At 51.9% G+C, this 22,365-nt stretch overlaps 1 protein-coding gene and 1 long non-coding RNA gene across 6 annotated transcripts; both read left to right on the top strand.

Annotated features, from left to right (window-relative positions):
• Positions 1–5,559: 5,559 nt before the first annotated feature.
• On the top strand, positions 5,560–11,057 carry LOC149861228 (uncharacterized). Its single transcript, XR_016443015.1, has 3 exons — positions 5,560–5,875; positions 6,596–6,745; positions 10,261–11,057. It is a non-coding gene; the product is annotated as an uncharacterized LOC149861228 (long non-coding RNA).
• A 1,175-nt stretch (positions 11,058–12,232) lies between these two features.
• On the top strand, positions 12,233–21,384 carry CTSS (cathepsin S). 5 transcript variants are annotated; one of them, XM_090053220.1, is made up of 8 exons: positions 12,233–12,387; positions 13,591–13,714; positions 14,513–14,635; positions 15,329–15,478; positions 15,921–16,145; positions 16,653–16,818; positions 17,655–17,757; positions 18,530–21,383. In XM_090053220.1, exons 2-8 carry the CDS (start codon positions 13,592–13,594, stop codon positions 18,627–18,629), a joined length of 990 nt encoding a protein of 329 aa, XP_089909346.1. In that variant the 5' UTR covers positions 12,233–12,387; position 13,591; the 3' UTR covers positions 18,630–21,383. The 5 variants fall into 5 exon arrangements, 3 of the variants coding, with proteins under 3 accessions (XP_089909346.1, XP_089909347.1, XP_089909344.1); XM_090053221.1 differs by having other exon boundaries at positions 12,243–12,387; positions 13,588–13,714; positions 18,530–21,384; XR_016443120.1 differs by lacking the exon at positions 12,233–12,387 and having other exon boundaries at positions 13,583–13,714; positions 18,530–18,807; positions 20,069–21,384.
• The last annotated feature ends 981 nt before the right edge of the window (positions 21,385–22,365 follow it).

Genomic DNA, 22,365 nt, shown 5'->3' with positions numbered 1-22,365 from the left:
GAGATCATGCTTAGGGAAACCAACACGGGTTCATTAGAAGCAGGTCCTGTCAGACCAACCTGGTGGCCTTCTACGACCAGCTCACAAAATCCTTAGACGTAGGGGTAGCAGTGGACGTAGTCTTTCTGGACTTTTGGAAGGCCTTTGACACTGTCTCTCACCCCGTTCTCATTAAGAAACTGGGGGGCTGTGGTGTCGACACCCACACAGTCAATTGGGTCGCCAACCGGCTGGAGGGCCGCACCCAGAGAGTGGTGGTGGACGGGTCATTTTTGACCTGGAGGGACGTGGGCAGCGGGGTCCCCCAGGGCTCGGTCCTCGGGCCCGCGCTGTTCAACATCTTCATCAGTGACTTGGACGAGGGGGTAAAAAGCACCCTGTTCAAATTTGCTGATGACACTAAGATGTGGGGGGATGTGGACACGCTAGAAGGGAGGAATAGGCTACAATCGGACCTAGACAGGTTACAGGGGTGGGCGGATGAGAACAGGATGGGATTCAACACCGACAAGTGCAAGGTGCTGCACCTGGGGAGGAAGAACCAGCCCCATACCTACAGGCTGGGGAGCTCCCGTCTCATCAGTGCAGAGGCAAAAAAGGATCCTGGAGTCATCACTGATGCCAAGATGAACATGGGCCGGCAGTGTGGGGACACAGTCAGGAAGGCCAACCGCACCCTGAGATGCATCTTGAGCAGGTCCAAGGAGGTGATCCTCCCCCTCTATGCGGCACTGGTCAGGCCGCAGCTGGAGTACTGTGTCCAGGTCTGGGTGCCGCGCTTCAGGAGGGATGTGGACAACATGGAGAGGGTCCAGAGGAGGCCACACACATGATCAGGGGGCAGCAGGGCAGGCCCTACGAGGAGAGGCTACGGGACCTGAACCTGTTCAGCCTCCATAAGAGAAGGCTGAGGGGGGATCTAGTGACCTGTTACAAACTAGTTAGAGGGGCCAGCAGGCACTGGGGGAGTCACTGTTCCCCTGAGCACCGCCAGGAGTGACTAGAAATAACGGCCATAAGTTGCTAGAAAGCAGGTTCAGACTAGACATGAGGAGGCGCTACTTCACTGTCAGGGCGGCTAGGAGCTGGAACCAACTTCCAAGAGAAGTGGTGCTGGCTCCTACCCTGGGGGTCTTCAAGACAAGGCTAGACAAACACCTTGCTGGGGTCATTTGACCCCAGTACTCTTTCCTGCCATGGCAGGGGGACGTACTCGATGATCTGCTCAGGTCCCTTCTGACCTGACCAACTATGAAACATCCACTCTCTGCCCCAGTGAGAGCCAGGCCTGTTATGCATTGGCAGTGGGGCTGAGGCCTACCAGGAATGACAATGGTTGGAGGGAGGCCAGACAGACCCTTGGGCCATCCCTTCCAGCCTGGGTGGTCCCTGAGCCCGAACACCAGCTGGGCTGAAGGCCCTGCCAGGCTGTGTCGTGCCTGCAGACCCTTCACACTGAGACACTTCATTCCTATCTCGGGGCTGCTGAAGTTGGGCACAGCAAGAGCCACTGTCTGCACTCGGAGAGGAGCAAGATGGATCCTCTTGCCAAGAGGTTGGGGTCCCACTCCCTGCAAACTGGCCAAGGAGCAGGTCTGCAGAAGCGGGGGGCTTGGTTCTACCTCAGCAGATCTGCCCCCTCACCTTGATTGCCGACAGGCCCATGCCAAAGGGATGGTTGTGCCAGGTTGGTCAATGCCAGGAACTCAACTAATGGCCCCAACTAGCTTAGGAACAGGTTTGTGTGATGTGGCTGCCTGCAAGAGCTGGGGTCTGGTGTCATCCACCCTGGAGGCCCCTTCCAGTCTGGGATGCCATGTCCAGAGCTCAAAGCGAGGGGCTTTGCTTTTTGCCCCAGAGAGCCAAGCTCCAAGCTGTCAGTATTGTGTCCTCCGCAGGTTGACTGCTATGTGGGATGTGAGTTTTACTGAATTGACTTTTAACTTAAACACTGGTTCTAAGAGCAATGCCTGGACCAAGCCGCTTTCCCACCAAGCCCATCATACCAGGCTCCTCTGCCCACTTAGAGAGAGCAGGCTCCTCAACTCTCCGATGCTCCACATAAACTCTTACGGGTTGTGTAGCAAAACCTCTGCTGGACTCAATGCACCAAGTGTTATTGGTCCAGTGAGGCTGAGCAGGCCTAGTCCTGGTCAGTGCCTGGAGGGGAGACCACCTTGAAATCCCATGCCCAAGCCAGGGAGCTGAGGCTGGACAGGCATCTGGCTGGGGTCATCTGAGCCCAGCAGTCTTTCCTGCCCAGGGCAGGGGGCTGGACTCGATGATCTGTTGAGGTCCCTTCTGACCTCAGCAATTGTCAGCCAGGATGCTGCACCCTGGGTGCTGTGAGTCCCCTGAAAGGCTGCCATGTGGGTGTTGCACTTCCACATGATTTAGGAGATAAACCCAGAGATTTCCAATAGGAATCTAGAGTCTGGCACATGTTCTTCCCTCTCACGGGCTTGCTGAGTTCTTTGCCACAGAAGAATTGCTGCAGTATTTTTCCATAGTCGAAGAATGAGTGAAAGCCATGGGCTGGCATTTCCCAAGGGAGGGCTGACAGAGAATAAGGTTCAGAATGACTGCCGTCCTGGACGTGAGCCTTCAGAAGCCATCGCGGGGCGCTTGTACACAATTGTTTGGATACACGTTACAAAACAGCACGAAAAATCAGTGAATTGCTCTGTTGTTGCCAGGGAGCTGATGGACAGGAACTATCAAAAATATAGGTGGATGGAAGCCATCCACCTCTCACCCCTTCGCAGGCTACTGGGAGAAGACTCAGCCAGCATTTCCCTGTGGGTGAAGCGACTATTTGCTCCTCAGCCATCTGGAAGGCTGGATCCTGGGAGAAGAGTTGCTTGTGGCGAGTAGATGCAATCCTGACCAGTTCAACTCCTCTGAAAAGTAGCATGTCAGCGGATGTATGCAATATCTGAGGCCTAGCATAAACTCCCCGCTCAGTCATTTAAGAATGACTGCTGATGAATGATCAGCAGCTCGTGCTTCAGTATCTCTGTAATATAGAAACTGAAGTGTGTACCAATCCCGGAAGTGAGGGCCTCTGGGATTTGCCCAGCATCTCAGAGTGGGGCAAGACTGTTGTAAAATTTGCCCTCCAAATATGCATGGTGGGTGGGGAGAGGTTGAAAGTATCACTGAATCATGGAAAATGAAGGTTGGAAGAGGCCCCAGAAGGTCACATGTAGTCCAACTCCCTGCTCAAAGCTCGACCAGTCCCAGCTACATCATCCCACCCAAAGTTTTGTCAAGCCTCGGTCTTAAAAACCTTCAAGGACTGACACTCCACCACCTCTCTGGCTAACCTGGTCCAGTGCTTTACTTCCGTCCGAGTGATACAATTCTTCCTAATATTTAACCTAAACTTCCCTTGCTGCAACTGGAAACGGTTGCTCCTTCTTCAGTATAAATGGATTTGGGTATACTCACATGGGGAGAGGATCAGGAGTGGGTAGAGGCTTTTGGAGGAAAACCTGTTTCAAAAGCACCTGGCTTGGGATTTGGGGGAGAAGGTGCTTTGGTTTTTCTTCCTGAAACAATGGTTTAGAACTTGTTTTTCCCCCCCAAGGGTAAAAAAAAAAAGAGGGTTTTATGTTTTTTTTAAACTGGAAACAAAAGGAAACTTTCTGTTCTGGTGCTTTGTGCGTTCTAGGGCAGCTGGCAAAGCAGTGTTCTTCCGATAGATAGATAGATACCCATGATTATTGAAACCTTTTGAACTTCCAGAGAGACCTATTATCCTATAACACATGCCAAGGCTGATGTTCACCTTGTGGACATTTTTAGTAGGGCTGTGTGAGGCTTTGGACAGAGCTTCGGATCCGGAGAAGCTTCAGACCCTTCGGTGTTTGAAGCAGCATGTCCAGATTGAAGCGCTCGCCTCATCAGGCTTTCTGAAGCGCTTCGGAAAAGCTTCAGAGCCACTTCAGAGATCTGGCCATAGGGTATAATGGGGAATAAATGAAATATTTATAACTTTGTTGTTTTTTTTTTCTCTGATTTGGATGAAATTTGCAAGGCTGGTAGCTTCTGAAGAGGACATGTAACCTACCAAGTTTCAAGAAGATTGGTGCATGGGTTCAGTCAGACCTGCACCCCAAATTCCTGAAAACAAAACTCATATCACGTGTACGTGTTACACCACAGGGGGGTGAAAACTGCAGGAGCGGTAGCCCCTGGTGAGGCCACAAAGCCCGCCAAGTTCCAAGAAGATTGATGCAGGGGTCTGCAGGGGGGAACTGCGTGTAACAGGGCGGGGTCCTAGGGGTGGCCCTAGTGCCCCCTACTGTGCCAAGTCAGTGTCAAAGTGCCCTCACCATCTCGCCCATCATGTCTTTGATGTTAATAATGTTTAAGGGAGGCTGCCCCTAGTCCTCTTTGACACGGTGCCCTGATGTATCCCAGTCTGTATCCCATCTTGGGTGACTCGGTGCACCCCAGCCTTATGGGCTATGCGTGGCTCCAGCCCCGCCTGTACCACGCCCCAAGCCTCGCAGATGTACCGGACTTTGTTGGGTCAGTTTCCCTTTCTGCGCCCCACCGGCGCTCTCTGGCTTGTCTCGCAGCCTGCGCCTTCCACCGGCGCTCTCTGGCTTGTCCCCCCTTTTGGGGCTCCTCACAACTGCCCGCTCTGGAGCTGGGGTCAATACACCCCTGAATGCTGTGCCCTCTCTGGCACCAGGGCCCCCACGCTGCCGTGGAGCCCCTATGTGGCCTCCTCCAGCCCCTATTAGCCTCACCCGGTCTTCCGGTACAACAACAACAACAAACAGTAACACAAGCCCCCGGGCTCTAACATAAAGCTAAACCATCCGGTCAGAACAACATTCAGTCCCTACCGGGAAATACTCCAGCCCATGGCGGCTACCAGGGGATGCTCATGCAGTCAGGCTTCTCCTCTCCCTGCACTGACCAAGCTCCCCCCTCCTCAGCCACCAGAGGGGAACTGCCCTCCTGGCCTCATGCCTGGGCTTAAGAAGGGACCAAGCCCTGCCCCTTCCTGTCAGCTGGTTTCACTGGTTGCCCTAGCAACCAGCACCTGTGCTGCCCAGGTGACTGGCAGCTGAACCTCCCCCTTCTCCCCACTAGGGGTCTCTCCCGAGCCGTTCCTGCTTTCAGGTGCAGGGCATCTGAGTGCTCTGCAACACTGCCCCTCAAGCTGCGGACAAGCAAAACTCATGACATGGGTGACGCTGCATGTGTTAAGGGTGACAGCTGCAGGAGTGGTGGCCCGTGCTGCAGCCACGAAGTCTGCCAGCTATACAGAGATTGGTGCAGGGCTTCTGGGGCCCTGCACTTCTGGCTGCTGACAGGCAAAACTCAAGACATGGGTGCTTGCGCAACTGACTGTGTCTGTCTTGGGGCAGTTGATTGTCTGTATTGATTATTTCCTCTCCTTAGTTTGTGGTTTTGTAGGTGTTAACGAGTTAACTAGCAATGATTAACACCTACAACATCACAAACTAAGGAGAGGAAATAATCAATACAGACAATCAACTGCCCCAAGACAGGGAAGGTTTGGAGTCATGTATACGCCCTTGGCCTCAAGGCAATTAAATGGGCAGCCTCACACCTTGTTAACAATTTCCAATTGGTTTCATCAAAGGCATGGCAGATGAGCCAGGTGGGCAGTTAGCCCAAGACAAGTGGGCAGGCCAACAACTAGACAGGCCCTGGGATACCCACTTGTTACAGGCTTCCTCAGGGTGGATCCGTGACAGGCTCTGATTGCAGGAGGAGGAAGGGGCCCGGCGCAACCTGGGAGCAGAACCTGCGGCTCGTGACGCTGCACAATTTGGAGCACTCGCTGGGAATGCACTCCTATGAGCTGGGCATGAACCACCTGGGGGACATGGTAAGTGCCACGTTCAAGCCATGGCGGGTGCATGGAGTAACCCCATCCTCTGGGGGCCAGTCAGCACAGAGTGTGACTGAGTCAGGGGTGGTGGCATGGACAGGGAACTCTAGTAGGGGCTGGTCCTGATTTGAGCAGGGGGTTGGACTAGATGTGACCTCCTGAGGTCCCTTCCAACCTGCATTTTCTCTGATTCTGTGCTTCTATCTCCACCTCTGTGTCCTGATGGCTCCTGGATTCTGATGTGTCAAAGGCCGTGTTTTCATAGCTAATAAAAATGCAGCTAAAGAAAAGAATGGTTGCACTGTTTCCGAGATCCCATGACTCTGGCAGCTGGGGCTGGGAAGGAGCTGGACCCACAAGGGCAGGTGCCCCTATATGGGTGTGAGGACTCACCCAGGGTCCAGCCTCACTGGGTTTGTACCCACATTCTCCCAATATCCGGTGCCAGTCTGTGCAACAAAGGGCCTGTCAATCTGTAAGGCGGGGTATACATGTGCATGTGTACACATGTGGAAAGGGTGTTCTTGTGTCTATAGGTGTACAAGTCTGTGTCTGTGTTTCTGTGTCCATGTATATGTGGGCATTCACATATATCTGTGTGTGTATGTGGGGGCATCTTCCTGTGCATGTATGTGTGTATGCACATGCATGGAGGGGGTGATCACAAAGGTGTGTTCATGTTGCTGGGTATATTCCCACGTGTGTTCTCTCCCCCAGACCAGCGAGGAGGTGGCTGCTTTGTTGACAGGAGCCAGAGCTCCTCGCCAGCCACACAGGAACTCCACCTACTGCCTGGCACCAGGCAGCCACATGCCAGATGCTGTGGACTGGCAGGATTAAGGCTGCATCACAGATGTGAAGAACCAGGTAAGCGGATCCCGTGTTTCTCTCCTGATGGGGGTTTCAGGTGGCAGAGTCCAGGCCATGGATGATGCTCACAGTGCAGCACTCACACCTGAAACCACACAGCTTGTGCAAAAGCTCCAGTCAGAGGCAGTGGTTGCCCCCCAGTTCTGACTGTTGCACTTGGAGTGCTCCAACCTGAGCACATCTCTTGGGCTGTTCCAGGGGGCCTGCAGCTGCTGCTGGGCCTTCAGTGCTGTTGGGGCCCTGGAAGCCCAAGTGAAGCTGAAGACTGGGAAGCTGGTGACCCTGAGAGCTGAGAGCCTAGTTGACTGCTCCACCATGTATGGGAATTATGGCTGCAGTGGCAGCTACAAAACTAAGGCCTTCCAGTACATTATTGACAACCACAACATAGATTCGGACAGTGCCTACCCTTACACTGCTCAGGTGGGGCCCAGCCCCGTGCCGGCATGGGTGAAGCAGAGACTCGGGACAGAAGTTTCATGGCAGGATGGGACCCCTGCAAACCTCTCCTTGGATCCCCTGCAGGGCAGGGCATGAAGCCCCTCCTAGAAAGGCCGAGGTCCCTTGATCCTTTAATTCCATCAGCACGTGGGGCAAGGGACAAAGTAGCCAGGCAGCATCTCAAATGGTTAGAGCAGAGGAAACCATCGGTCAGGACTCCTGGGTGAATAGGCCTCCCTGCAACTGAGGCTCATGCCCCAAGTCTGCTGTACCCATGGGCCATGGCCTGGATGGCTCCCAGAACGGCTGGTGATAAAGTGGGAGGGGGCAGGAGCAGGGTCCAGCCTGTGCAGAGGGAAGCCCCCAACCCCACATAGGTGCATCCTCCAACAGGCAACACCGCCCCCCAACTGATGATTGTACAGGAGTTAAGAGCCATCGGGGAAAAAAAGCAGGTGCCGGATGTGCTCTGCAATCTCTTGTAGTGGGAGAGGCCCCTGCTCCCTGGTTCCTCTTTCTGGTCACAGCAAGTGACTGGACTGCTCATACAGTCATCCCATGGGACCACCGGTCCCTGCCGTTTTCATCTGTTTCCTCCCTCCCCGCTTTTGTCCGTAGTGCGTTACATTCAATCACTTACATGCCAGAAGATTGAGACCCTAGGCTGTAACTTCTTTGAGAGGCGATGTCTTCTTATGTGTTCGTACAACATCTAGTCCAGGGGACAGTGCTCTTGGCTGAAGCTGTGGGGAGCTGCTGTACTATAAATAAAGAAATAATGTGTCATCTGGAGGTGCATCAGCAGCTCGTGATTCAGTCCCTCGGGAATATAGAAATTGAAGTGTGTGCCAATAGAGCATCCAGTAGAGGTGAGCGGTGAGGGCCTCTGGGATCTGCCCGGAGTCTCAGAGTGGGACAAAACTTTTGGGATGGGAAGTCGTAAATTTGCCCTCCAGATATGCATAAGCGGGGCGGGGCAGGATGGGGGGGAGGGTGAAAGTATCATTGAATCTTAGAAAATGAAGGTTGGAAGAGGCCCCAGGTCACATCTAGTCCAACTCCCTGCTCAAAGCAGGACCGGCCCCAGCTACATCATCCCAGCCAAGGCTTTGTCAAGCTGTGTCTTGAAAACCTTCAAGGTTTGACGCTCCACCACCTCTCTGGCTAACCTGGTCCAGTGCTTTACTTCCCTCCTAGTGATAAAATTATTCCTCGTATTTAATCTAAACTTCCCTTGCTGCAACTGGAGACCATTGCTTCTTATTCAGTATAAATGGATTTGGGTGAGCTCATGTGGGGGAGAATTGGGAGCGGGTAGAGGCTTTTGGAGGAAAACCTGTCTCAAAAGCACCTGGCTTGGGATTTGGGGGAGAAAGTGTTTTGATTTCTCTTCCTGAAACAGTGGTTTAGGACTTGTTTTTTTTCCAAGGGTAAAAAAAAGGGGATTTTTAAAACTGGAAAGAAGAGGAAATATTTAGTTCTGGGGCTGCGTGTTTTCTAGGGCAGCTGGCAAAATAATGTTCTTTCAAGAGAGAAAGAGGGACAGAGAGATCAACTGATATATCTAAATAAAAACACCCATTATTATTGAATACCTCTTGAGCTCCTAGACAGGCCTACTACCCTACAACATATGCTAATGATGATGTTCACCTCCGGGACATTTCTAGCATCTCCCTGTGAGGTCCCACCAAACCTGTGCGTTGGGGAGGGAAGCAAATCATAGAAAGTGAGGGTGGGAAGGGACCTCAGGAGGTCATATCTAATCCAACCCCCTACTCAAAGCAGGACCATCCCTGACTGGATCATCCCAGCCAAGGCTTTGTCTAGCCCAGTCTTGAAACCCTCCAAGGATGGAGACTCCAGCACCTCTCTGAGTAACCTGTTCCACTGTTTTACCACCCTACTCATGAGAAAATTCATCCAAATATCTAACCTCAGCTTCCCTTGCTGCAACTTGAGACTGTTGCTCCTCGTTCTGTGCCCCCACTGAGAACAAGCCAGTTCCATCCTCTTTCGAACCCTCATTCAGGTAGCTGGAGGCTGCTACTAAATCCCCTCTCAGTCTCCCCCTGTCTAGACTAAATAAGCCCAGTTCCCTCAGCCTCTCCTCACAAGTCCTGTCCCCCACCCCACAAACCATTTTTGTCGCCCTCCACAGGACTCTCTAATTTGTCCACATCCCTTCTGTAGTGGGGGGCCCATAACTGGACACAGGACTCCAGATGTGGCCTCCCCAGCGCTGAATAAAGGGGAAGAATCACTTCCTTTGACCTACTGGCAACATTCCTACCAGCACAGCCCAGGATGCCATTGGCCTTCTTGGCAGCAAGGGCACACTGCTGCCTCATATTCAGCTGATTGTCCAATGTCACCCCAGGTCCTTCTCTGCAGACCTGGTGCCCAGCCAGTCAGCCCCCAGCCTGCACTGGTGCATGGGCTTGTTCTGTCCTAAGTGCAGGACTCTGCCCTTGTCCTTGTTGGACCGCATGAGTTTTCTTTTGGCCCAATCCTCCAATTTGTCTAGGTCACTCTGAATCCTAGCCCTACCCTCCAGATGCCAGCAAAGAAAATGTCCTGGGTGCCTCATTTGTACTTCAGCAGCAGTACCGGGGCACTGGTGGTCGGGGCACCTTCGTTTTTCCCTGCCAGCCACTGACTTGCTCTGTCACTTTTGTCTCTCAGCGCCTTTGTTCCCTGCGCTGCGTGCCTCGTTTCTGCAGCTAGGCAGTCTGCATGGCCCACATATAGCACCTTGCGCAGTCAGGCCCAGATTTCAGCTGAGGCTTCTAGGTGTTACCCTCAGCGTGGTGAAAACCCCACACCCAGAGATGGGTGGGGGGAGCACCAGGGACTGTGTTGCACCCATCCCTTCTTTGAACAATATCCTGTCTTTAAATCTCTGGCTGCTTTTAGGCCACAAGAGAGAAAAACCATTTGGGTTTCTAAGCTGGCTGGGCTGTGGGAGCCAGATTGCAGTTGTAATCAAGGCCCCAGATGAGCACAGTCAGAGTGAAAGCAAAATGAAGGCTGTTGTTTCCTCTTTTCTTGTCCCATGTGACTGCCCGGAGCCTTTATCAGAGTACAGCACCGGGCACTGGAGAGGCCATCACACGGTGGGAGACGGCCGTGGGGCATCTGGCTGTGACTTCTGCTCCTGAAGACTCTGCCGTTCCCTGCTAGGACCAGCCCCGGTGCTTGCCCTCAGGTAGGCTGCACCTCTCCTGGCTCTTCACCTCTGTTTGGAAACGTCTCTGTCTCTGGGCTCCCGGGAGCAGGAGGGACAAGGAAGTAGAAGCCTGTCGTGATTTGTCTTATCACCAGCCATGGCCCTGCCTGCTGCCTAGCTGAACCCATCTGGCCTTGCCTGCTCCAGCGATGGGGGAATTTTTTGGCTTGAATAGGGATTTCTGCCAGGATATATGTTGATTTGGTCAGAAGAGAAATTGCTGTGAGCAGGGCAGGCCAGGGCTGGGCTCTCCAGACCAGGAGGGGAGTTCTGGCTGGAGGGAGACACACAAGTGTGCCCTGACTAGCCGGTCGCCCTGGGGTAGGGGCTCCCCCGGGGGTTTGGGGACACAAGTTTGAGTGCTGCTTTGTGTGTTGGTGTCCTCCCGGGGGCCGCCTGGTTGCTCCGTGGCCGGGGGCCGCACCTCTCCTGTTCCACTTGGATGAATAGCTGGAGCAGGCACCAGGTTCCCGTGCCCTGTGGGTACCCCATCCCACAGGTTACCATGGGCAGTGTGCCACTGATGATACCCGCTTTGCAGCACTGTGCCAGGCAACCCTAGGGCACAGGCAAGTTCTCTGTCTTCCGGAGGTCCTGGCTCAGCTAAGGAGAGAACGGGGGCAGGGAGAAGGGGACTAGAGTCACATTCCAGTGTTTTACCACCCTACTCATGAGAAAATTCATCCAAATATCTAACCTCAGCTTCCCTTGCTGCAACTTGAGACTGTTGCTCCTCGTTCTGTGCCCCCACTGAGAACAAGCCAGTTCCATCCTCTTTCGAACCCTCATTCAGGTAGCTGGAGGCTGCTACTAAATCCCCTCTCAGTCTCCCCCTGTCTAGACTAAATAAGCCCAGTTCCCTCAGCCTCTCCTCACAAGTCCTGTCCCCCACCCCACAAACCATTTTTGTCGCCCTCCACAGGACTCTCTAATTTGTCCACATCCCTTCTGTAGTGGGGGGCCCATAACTGGACACAGGACTCCAGATGTGGCCTCCCCAGCGCTGAATAAAGGGGAAGAATCACTTCCTTTGACCTACTGGCAACATTCCTACCAGCACAGCCCAGGATGCCATTGGCCTTCTTGGCAGCAAGGGCACACTGCTGCCTCATATTCAGCTGATTGTCCAATGTCACCCCAGGTCCTTCTCTGCAGACCTGGTGCCCAGCCAGTCAGCCCCCAGCCTGCACTGGTGCATGGGCTTGTTCTGTCCTAAGTGCAGGACTCTGCCCTTGTCCTTGTTGGACCGCATGAGTTTTCTTTTGGCCCAATCCTCCAATTTGTCTAGGTCACTCTGAATCCTAGCCCTACCCTCCAGATGCCAGCAAAGAAAATGTCCTGGGTGCCTCATTTGTACTTCAGCAGCAGTACCGGGGCACTGGTGGTCGGGGCACCTTCGTTTTTCCCTGCCAGCCACTGACTTGCTCTGTCACTTTTGTCTCTCAGCGCCTTTGTTCCCTGCGCTGCGTGCCTCGTTTCTGCAGCTAGGCAGTCTGCATGGCCCACATATAGCACCTTGCGCAGTCAGGCCCAGATTTCAGCTGAGGCTTCTAGGTGTTACCCTCAGCGTGGTGAAAACCCCACACCCAGAGATGGGTGGGGGGAGCACCAGGGACTGTGTTGCACCCATCCCTTCTTTGAACAATATCCTGTCTTTAAATCTCTGGCTGCTTTTAGGCCACAAGAGAGAAAAATCATTTGGGTTTCTAAGCTGGCTGGGCTGTGGGAGCCAGATTGCAGTTGTAATCAAGGCCCCAGATGAGCACAGTCAGAGTGAAAGCAAAATGAAGGCTGTTGTTTCCTCTTTTCTTGTCCCATGTGACTGCCCGGAGCCTTTATCAGAGTACAGCACCGGGCACTGGAGAGGCCATCACACGGTGGGAGACGGCCGTGGGGCATCTGGCTGTGACTTCTGCTCCTGAAGACTCTGCCGTTCCCTGCTAGGACCAGCCCCGGTGCTTGCCCTCAGGTAGGCTGCACCTCTCCTGGCTCTTCACCTCTGTTTGGAAACGTCTCTGTCTCTGGGCTCCCGGGAGCAGGAGGGACAAGGAAGTAGAAGCCTGTCGTGATTTGTCTTATCACCAGCCATGGCCCTGCCTGCTGCCTAGCTGAACCCATCTGGCCTTGCCTGCTCCAGCGATGGGGGAATTTTTTGGCTTGAATAGGGATTTCTGCCAGGATATATGTTGATTTGGTCAGAAGAGAAATTGCTGTGAGCAGGGCAGGCCAGGGCTGGGCTCTCCAGACCAGGAGGGGAGTTCTGGCTGGAGGGAGACACACAAGTGTGCCCTGACTAGCCGGTCGCCCTGGGGTAGGGGCTCCCCCGGGGGTTTGGGGACACAAGTTTGAGTGCTGCTTTGTGTGTTGGTGTCCTCCCGGGGGCCGCCTGGTTGCTCCGTGGCCGGGGGCCGCACCTCTCCTGTTCCACTTGGATGAATAGCTGGAGCAGGCACCAGGTTCCCGTGCCCTGTGGGTACCCCATCCCACAGGTTACCATGGGCAGTGTGCCACTGATGATACCCGCTTTGCAGCACTGTGCCAGGCAACCCTAGGGCACAGGCAAGTTCTCTGTCTTCCGGAGGTCCTGGCTCAGCTAAGGAGAGAACAGGGACAGGGAGAAGGGAGAGATTTTGCAGTTCTCCAATTACCTATTGAGGAAAACCCCTCCTTCCTTTGCCTCCAATTCATCTGGGCAGCAGCATTTTAGACTACAAAGAGGGTTTAGGCATGGAGTGAGAGTGGCTCGACATTGTTTTGGGGCTGGTCCTATGGGTTTATACCCAGCTCAACTCTGAGCTGACCAATTTCATGCTGCTGGCATCACCCCCTACCCCAGCTGTCGACGCTCCTGGCTGTCTCCCTCCTGATCTATAACCTTTGTGTTGCGCATCAGAGCCTTGTGCCCAGGACAATGGAGAAGGGGAACTAGAGCCACACCATAACCTCAACCCCTCTGTTTCCAGTTCCCCTTTGCGACTGGGGTTGGCCTTGCAGATCCCAATCCCTGCTCTTGCCCAGAGGAGCTTGCTGGCTCAGCTTGGCTTGTGCAAGCCACATTTCACAATAGGAGTGAGGAATCTTGGCCGATAAGTGCTGGTTGGGGTGGGAATGGGGTGCAGGTGGGAGCTAGGCAGGCCACTCTCACCTGCACCCTCCTCTGTCCCATGAGTAGGATGCTGCTGCTGCCTTGCCTCTTCCTGGCCTCCATTGTGGTGGCTCAGGGGCACCCGGACCCAACACTGGATGTGCACTGGGAGCTGTGGAAGAAGGCGTACGGCAAGCGGTACCGGCATCAGGTAGGGTGGGGGGACACAGTGTGGCAGATACCGTCTTGCCCCAGGTTGGGGATGGGCACGGGCTGACCCTAAGATGTGACTCTGCTCCCCCCCGCCACACACACACACACACTCTTGCAGCATGTTGGCTTCAGCTGGGTCCTGCCAGAGTTGCTTTGTGGCCTTTAGTGTAATCATACCTCAGCCCCACTGTCCCACAGACCCAGGAACCAGGATTGCCTGTGCTGTGCTGGTTCTCATTAGTGCCACCATCCAGCTGGCCAATTAGCATGGCTAATTAGGGCTCATTCATCCAGCCACAGCAGCCATGGTCCTCCCAGGGAACACGGCTGCCTCCAGAATGGATTCAGCATGCTGAGGGGACCCAGGACTGTCAAGGGCAGTAGCTTTGGGAATATCCCAGTACTCCATGAGTACTGCTTTGGCACAGATCTGCCCTAGAGCTACTAGTTCCTCTCATGTCCCAGGCAGATCAACGCTGGTAACTCCATTCTGTCTCCTGGGAGTTACCCTGTATCAGGGGCTGGTGCACAAAGGGCTCCAAGGCGTTGCCACGTGCTGTTCCACACCTGCAACACACCTTCCGAAGTGCCTGAATTTCAAAGGTGGTGCCTGTATTTCAAGGGTGGTGACAGGCCCTTTGTTAAGGCAGCAATTGATTTCCCGGGAAAACTGGCTTGAGTGAGGCCTGTGAGAGCCAGGCCTCCCAGCTCCTTTTGGGGAGTATTGTTGCCACTGCAGAGCGTGGTTACGGACAGGGCTTCCTCTGGGCGGATGCGTGATGGGCTCTGATTGCAGGAGGAGGAAGTGGCCCGACGCGCAACCTGGGAGCAGAACCTGCGGCTCGTCACACTGCACAATTTGGAGCACTCGCTGGGAATGCACTCCTATGAGCTGGGCATGAACCACCTAGGGGACATGGTAGGTGCCATGTCCAAGCCCCAGGCCTGCAAGGAATAGCCCCCACCCTGTGGGGTCCAGTTGGCCTAGAGTGTGACTGCGTCAGGTAGTGGGTCTCTTGGGTCCAGGCATGGAGAGGGATCTCCACCTCTGTGCCCTGATGGCTCCTGGATTTTGATGGCCAAAGGCCGTATTTTCACGACCAATAAAAATGCATCCAATGGAAGGAATGGCTCCAGTGTTTCTGAGATCCCATGACTCAGGGAGCTGGGACTGGGAGGGAGCTAGACCCACAAGGGCAGGTGCCCCCATAAGGGGGTAAGAACTCATGCTGGGGTCCAGCCTCACTGGGTTTGTACCCAAATTGCTCCAATGTCCAATGCCACTCTGTGCAGCAAAGGGTCTGTCCTTCTGAAGGGTAGGCTATACGTGTGTTCCCAAGTCTGTGTGTGCATGTACATGTGTGCATTTGTGCACGTATGTGGGGTGTTCTTGTATGTACACCTACATGGGTGTACATGTCTGTGTGTGTTTCTGTGTCCACATGTATGCATATATGGGTGGCACTCACATTTATCTGTGTGTGTATGTGGGAGTGTCTTAGTGTGCATGTATGTGGGAGTGTCTATCTATGTATGCACATGCATGGAGGAGGTGATCACATAGGAGTGTTCATGTGGCTGGGTGTATTCCCACATGTGTTCTCTCCCCCAGACCAGCGAGGAGGTGGCTGCTTTGTTGACAGGAGTCAGAATTCCTCGCCAGCTGCACCGGAACTCCACCTACCGCCTGGCACCAGGCAGCCACGTGCCAGATGCCGTGGACTGGCGAGACAAAGGCTGTGTCACAGATGTGAAGAACCAGGTACGCGGCTCCCATGGTTCCCTCCTGATGTTGGCCTGTCATGACCCACAGCTGGAACCACATGGCTTGTACAGAGATGATCCCAGCAGGGCATGTGGCCGCAAAGCAGCCTGCATGGAGACCCCCTTCGTCCCATGGCATGCTTACACTGGGTCGTGAAAGCCCGGCATACCAGATGCAGTGGAATGGGTGGTGGGCAGAACTTCTGGCCAGAATAAGCTAACAACCGTCCAACCAGCCGGGTGCGCTAAACAGCAACTGTGGCTTCCCAAACTGGCTTAGTGGGGCCCACCCAAGGTGTGGGGCCCAGGGGACTTGCCCTGATTCATACCCCACAAGGACAGCCTTGGGTACAAAGGCTCCAGCCAGGGGCAATGGTTGCCCCTTGGTTCTGTCACACTGCAAATGCTCCGGCCTAAGCGCATCTCTCGGGGTTTCCCAGGGGGCCTGTGGTGCCTGCTGGGCCTTCAGTGCTCTTGGGGCCCTGGAAGCCCAAGTGAAGCTGAAGACTGGGAAGCTGGAATCCCTGAGTGCTCAGAACCTGGTCGACTGCTCCACCATGTACGGGAATCATGGCTGCAATGGTGGGCTCATGACTGAGGCCTTCCAGTACATCATCGATAACCACGGCATCGATTCGGACAGCGCCTACCCCTACACTGCTCAGGTGGGGCCTGGCGCGTGCCAGTCAAGCAGAGGCCAGAGCGGAGGTTTCAAGGCAGATGGGACCCCTGCAATCTTCCCCTCTGATCCCCTGAATAACGCAAGGCATGCAGCCCCTCCTAGAAAGACTGATGTCTCTTAGTCCTGTTTATTCCATCAGCATGTAGGGCAAGGGATGAAGTAGCCAGGCAGTGTCTCAAATGGTTAGAGCAGAGGAAACCATCGGTCAGGACTCCTGGGTTCTCACTGCAGCTCTGGGATGGGCGTGTTAAAGCATAAGATCTGGGTTTTAATCACAGCACAGAGCGGAGTGTGGATGGTAGTGGTTGGAGCCACAGGACTGGGAGTCAGGCCTCCTGGGTTCTCATGCCAGCTCTGAGCACTGATTGGACATCAATGATTAGGGCAGAGACTGAGGACTCGGGCACTGCAGAGGAAGAGGCTGGTGAGTAGGGTGGGTGGTTTGGGAGCTCCAAGGTGCCCTCCTTGCATCTGTTCCTTGCTGCTTCAGAATGGGACGTGCCACTATGACCCAGCCAAGAGTGTCACCACCTGCTCCAGATACTATGAGCTCCCATATGGCGATGAAGCAGCCCTGAAGGACGCCGTTGCCAACATTGGACCCATCTCGGTCGCCATAGATGCAACTCTGCTTTCGTTCTTCCTTTACAAATCAGGTGCATTCCCTACCCAAGGCCACAGCATTAAACATTTGGTTTTCTGTGGATTGTGTCCTTTAAACGTAAAGAGGCAGCAGTTGCCATTTCATGCCCAGAGAGGCTAAAGCATGTTGTCAAGGTTGCCCACCCCTTTGCTCTTGCTAGAGAGACATTTCTTCTTTTCTGATCTGTTTTCTGTTTTGGTCTCTGTGAATAACCACAGAGCAAAAACCCTGAGAGTCAGAAAGGGGCAGTTTGCTCTTCCCCAAGGGAAACAATACATGGCCCCTTAGTTTGATGGATACAACCTACTACTGCTGAGAGGTGAAGATGGCTCTGGGAGTCATTTTGGAAGAGATGGCAGCAGATGGCAGCAGATGGCAGCTTACAGCTGGGGTGGGGTGGATCTTACCCAGTTCCATGCCAAGGGAATTTTTTCCCTGAACAGATTATGAGGCTTTTAATTCAGCCACGTGAGCAGCGCACAGCAGAGAGGGGATCCATGCCCCATATTACAGGAGTCAGGATGTTGCAGTGGTACTGGGAGGATGGTGGAGCCTTTTGCTGCTGAGTCTCAGGCTCAGCTTTACTGTTAGGATGTCATTTCTCTCCAACAGCACTTGGGTGGATCAGAAAAAATGAACTGGGTGAGTTTTCTCTGGTGTCCATCCCACCAGCCAAGCTGGCAGCCCCAGCAAGGGCGGCAGGAACTGTCCTGGGGGTTAGACTTGCCTCCGAGACAGCTAGGGACTAGGGCAGAGAATGGTGTTTCCAGTCAGACTGGGTGGGCTGGGTAAGGGAGAAACTACTACTGATTTTTTTCTTCCATAAATTCCCTAACTCCTTATTTGCAGGTGTCTATGATGATCCAAAGTGCACCCAGCATGTGAATCATGGGGTCCTTGTGGTCGGCTATGGCACACTCAATGGACAGGACTACTGGCTCGTGAAGAACAGGTAATGAGAGTCTGTCACTGAACATTTTTTTCCTAATCTCATTAATAATCCATCTCTGGCTCTGGCTGTTCATAAGAGCAGGAGAAGTGCCATACTGGGCAGACCAGTGGTCCATCTACTGTGAAGCCTATTTCTTCAACAGTGATTGCAATGGATGCTATAGGCAACCACCATTTATTGGGTGAGAAGAAACATCTCCAACCATTTTGTTCAACACTCATTGACAAATCTATCATCCAGGAGTTTATCCTGTCCATTGCTGAACCTGGCTGTGCTCTCTGCCTCCACCCCATCCAATGGCAATTAATTCCATTAGTTAACTACACTTTTTATCATAAAGTCAGTTTTGAACCTGTCAACTACTAATTTCAGCAGGTGCCCTCTAGTTTTCTTATTTTTAGGAGGCAACGGTGTCTTTTGGTCCGTGTGGATTATTCATGTCTGTCTTCCAGCATTATCCTCCCACTGTAAAACACATTTGGTGCAGTGGCTGAAAAATAACTGAAAGAGGCCATGGGGGGAACATATTATTGAGAGACAGATCTAGGAATCAGGATGAATCCAGCTTGAACGGATCAGTTGATTTCAGGGTATCTGTGGCTGAAGGACGTTTTCCATGCCGATGAAGAGGAGTGGTGTGTGTGACTGCACCAATGGATGTTCATTCAGCCTCTGTGAAGCACATAAGGAAACGTGTGTTTGGGGAACCATGTTTATAACAAACGGGGTTTATTTTGCTTGTGTCTGATCCTGCTGTTTCTCTTTCCAAAAGCTGGGGTGTCTACTTCGGTGACAAAGGCTACATTCGCATGTCAAGGAACCACGGAAACCACTGTGGCATTGCCAGCTATGGCGTCTATCCCCAGATATAGAAGCGCTGTCTGCTTGGAGATGAACTCTTCAGACTGAACTTGTTTAAATTACACACCTTTAGCTGGAATCTTTAATCTGCTTGCTATAGTGAAGGGCAGTGCTGCTGACTTGAAAGACAAGACTCTCCTGTCACCTCTGCCTGCTGGATCTGGTCTGCACAGGGGAGATAAAGAATAAGTATGTCTGGGTTGGGTTGACTTTGGCAAGATTTAGGCACTTATTGCTTGCTCCCCTCTACAGCTCCAGGGGTTTGGAGGTAGAATTTGTCTGTGTTTGTACTTAGCTTTGAGCCTAGGATGGGCTCGGGACAGAAGCTATTTCAGCCCCATCATGGAACAGGCAGGAGCCACCTCTGACATGGCTGTGCCAGGGAGGGGGCTCTGTGGATGTCCAGCCACTGCTGATCTGCAGTAAAGCTGCCAGTGCAGACACTGGGTCCTTCATCCCAGGTGATCTTTGGATCCAAGTTGTGGGCAGCAGGAATCAGGGTTGAGGTCAGATGATCCCGCTCTGAGAAAACCAGGACCCAAAGGGACCCCCCACCCCAACCAGTGCATCCACCCCCCTGCAGTCATGTCCTCTCCTCCTGCTGGGAGGCTCACGGCCTGCTTTTGCCCCTTTGTTCTTGTGCCAGCCTTGTCCTTGGGTCAACCCAGTATCCCCGCTATGCCTTCAGCAGACACCAATAGGACCCTTTGTACTGTGACCCCTTTGCATGGGAAGAGCAGCATGTACAGGCCTCCTGATCACTGAAACTTGGGCCCCAAGGGTGTTGTACCCACAGGCCATGGCCTGGATGGCTCCCAGAATGGCTGGTGACAGAGTGGGAGGGGGCTGGAGCAGGGCCCAGCCCCACATAGGTGTGTCCCCCTGAGAAGCAACCCCCTCTCCCAGCTGATGACTGTACAGGAGTTAAGAGCCATCTGGGAAGAAAAACAGCTGCTAGATGTGTTCTGCAGTCTCTGGCACCAGTAGAGGCCCCTGCTCTCTGCTTTCTACTTTGTGTTTAGAGGACGTGACTGGTCTGCTCATACAGTGAGCTTGCAGAACCACTGGTCCTTGCTGTTTTCACTTTTTTCCTCCCTCTCCCTTTTGTCCATAGTGCATTATATTCAATCACTTGCATGCAACAAGATTGAGACCCTAGGCTTAGGCTGTAACTTCTAGTCCAGGGGACAATGCTCTTGTGTTGTGGGGAACTGCTAGAATAGAAATAACTAACTAACCTGGAGCTGTGTATTGTATTATGATTCACAATGCAATTTTTCAAATATAAGCCATGCTGTACTTGTTGGATATGGTATAGAAAGAAGTATGCCATGCAGGCTCATCCAAAACAGGTAGAGATCATTTTCTTTAATGAAAATATATTTTCTAAATATTCCTAAATATAGCAACTCAAACAAACTCTTTTTTGCTTATTGTTTCTCTTTGGCAGCTGGAGTAACTAGCTGGGCTGGAGGCAAGAGACAGGCGATCATTGTGGGATAGGGTCAGATCCAGTTATCTCCCAATGCAACAGGTGGACTCTCTCCTGAAAAAAGACAGAAGCGTTAAACTTGATATCTCAGACCCTACTTTCCTCTTCATTTTTCTTGGAAATTAATGTCTCAGTATATAACTCCCAAAGAGCTGTATTGCAGAATGGTTTCCCCAGTTTATTTTTTCAAACATATTGTCACACAGTCCTAAAAGAAATACTTTCTTAAAACTTATTTAAAGGCCTGATTGCCAGACTTTCCACATAAGTCCTAGCTTGTATTGATCAATGTCTAAATAATGTCTACCTAATAAGAGGCTCATGTATTAATGAGAATTAAGTTGATTGCAAGTTATAAGCTGATGCTTTGTCGACATTTTTAAGCTAAATTTAAAAAAAATCAGTAATGATCTTTTGCTAGTCTGTAAATGTTGTAAAATAAATATATTTTGCAATCCAGTTTAGCATAGAAATATGAAAAAGGAATTGGAACACAGCGCTCTCTAGATGCTTTCCAGCTTACGTGACCACTTACATTACGGCAGTGTAAGAGTGACGTTATAGCTGTGATTGTCCAGAAACTATGCAAGAGGCAAGGATTTTTTAGGGCAGTATCTTTTTAGTAGACCAACATTATCCCAAATACACAGTTCAATAAAAGATATCACCTTAAGAAATCCTTGCCTCTTCCATTATGGTATAGTTGTCTCTCTGGGCTCCTGCCAAGTTTCTCCATGCCATTCCCCTCTAAGGCAGTGGTCTCCAAACTTTTTTGACCCCATCAGTAAAAAAATGTTAAGTACACCCCCCCAATATATGTACATTTATTTATTTATAAATTATATACATGTACTACTATACTAATATATTATGTATATTATAAAACATACACAAAAAATAGAAATTAAATCATTGTTTTTACCTTGTAATGGGGCTGATGAAGAGCTCGTACTAGGAGTAGGAGAAGAGTCAGCTCTGCCATCTTCTTGTTGTTCGCTTGTGTTTGCATTATTAGTATTATCTTCAATCCGCGGTTTCTTTGCAGGAATCTTTTTAAGCCACTTGTCCATTTTGTGAGGGTTAGTTTAGTTAAAACTAGATAATATAATCTGTAAATCCACTTAACCGGGCACATGTAAACTGCAATACATCACAATATGCTGAAAGCAAACGAACCCTTCTTCCCTCAGGATACCTCACGTACTGTATGTCCTGAGTGAGGGCGCCAGTGTCAATCTGTATATTAAATATTAGTGAAGCTTAATTTTTCTTATTTTTTTAGATAAAAAATAAATAAAAATGCAAGTTCTAATATTTTCTTCGCGGACCCCCTGGGATCGTCTTGAGCACCCCCTGGGGTGCACGCACCCCACTTTGGAGACCACTGCTCTAAGGGATGAAATACCTGACTTGATCAAATGTTTGATCATCCTCCTATGGTCTACAGCTAGTACAGGGCACAAGCCCTAAAAATATGGGTATGGCGATGGCTCTACATGCTGCACTTGCCCCTGATGTGTGAGGGCTAACGCTTAAAGAGGCAAGTGAAAACTTTTATTTGGCTTGGGAAGCAGTGCTATAATGCTTGAGAGGACAGAAGAAAATCTTTGCACATGGCCCTGGATGAGAGGAGAGGCAATGGGATGAAGCGGGGGAAGTCTGAAGAGCCCAAAGGAGGTATTAGTCGGAGGTAAGGCTGCCAACCCTCCAGATTTGCTCTGGAGTCTCCAGGAATGAGATATACATCTCCAGGTGGCTGCTGGGAGTCACCCCAGAGAGAAATTTAGGGGTGGTGTGTGTGTGGGTGGGGTGTGTGTTGGGGAGCAGGGGCTGCAGGTTGTCATATACACTCAGAAATGACAACCCCTCATGTCAGCCACTGAGCTTACGCTCACGGCTGAATGGGGGGAATTGTCAGAAAAACAATATAACCCGTGACAAGCAGATGACCCCTTGCTGAACAGATGATCTGATACTGAACTTAAAGATAGCCTTTTGCTGACAGTAAGCAAACTTGTTCTGTGTATTTTGTAACTCTGTAACAGCAAGCAAAAAAACAAAACCCCAAAGCTAGTGAAAATTCCCCAAAGATGCACACGCATACATATGCCTTATGCCTATGTATACCTATATTTGCATATGTATGACTTGTTAGTGTAAAAAGTGCTACCAAACTCAGATCCGGGGAACTCTTGGTCTACGAGGCCCTGAGTAACCCCTCTGCAAAGAAATAAATCAACTTGCCGATACCCCCT

The sequence above is a fragment of the Crocodylus siamensis genome, chromosome 6 (genome assembly GCF_052110815.1).
Source record: "Crocodylus siamensis isolate JL-2025a chromosome 6, ASM5211081v1, whole genome shotgun sequence".
NCBI classification, from domain to species: Eukaryota; Metazoa; Chordata; order Crocodylia; family Crocodylidae; genus Crocodylus; species Crocodylus siamensis.
The sequence above is the reverse complement of the archived record's forward strand: the minus strand, read 5'-3'. Positions and strand labels throughout refer to the sequence as shown.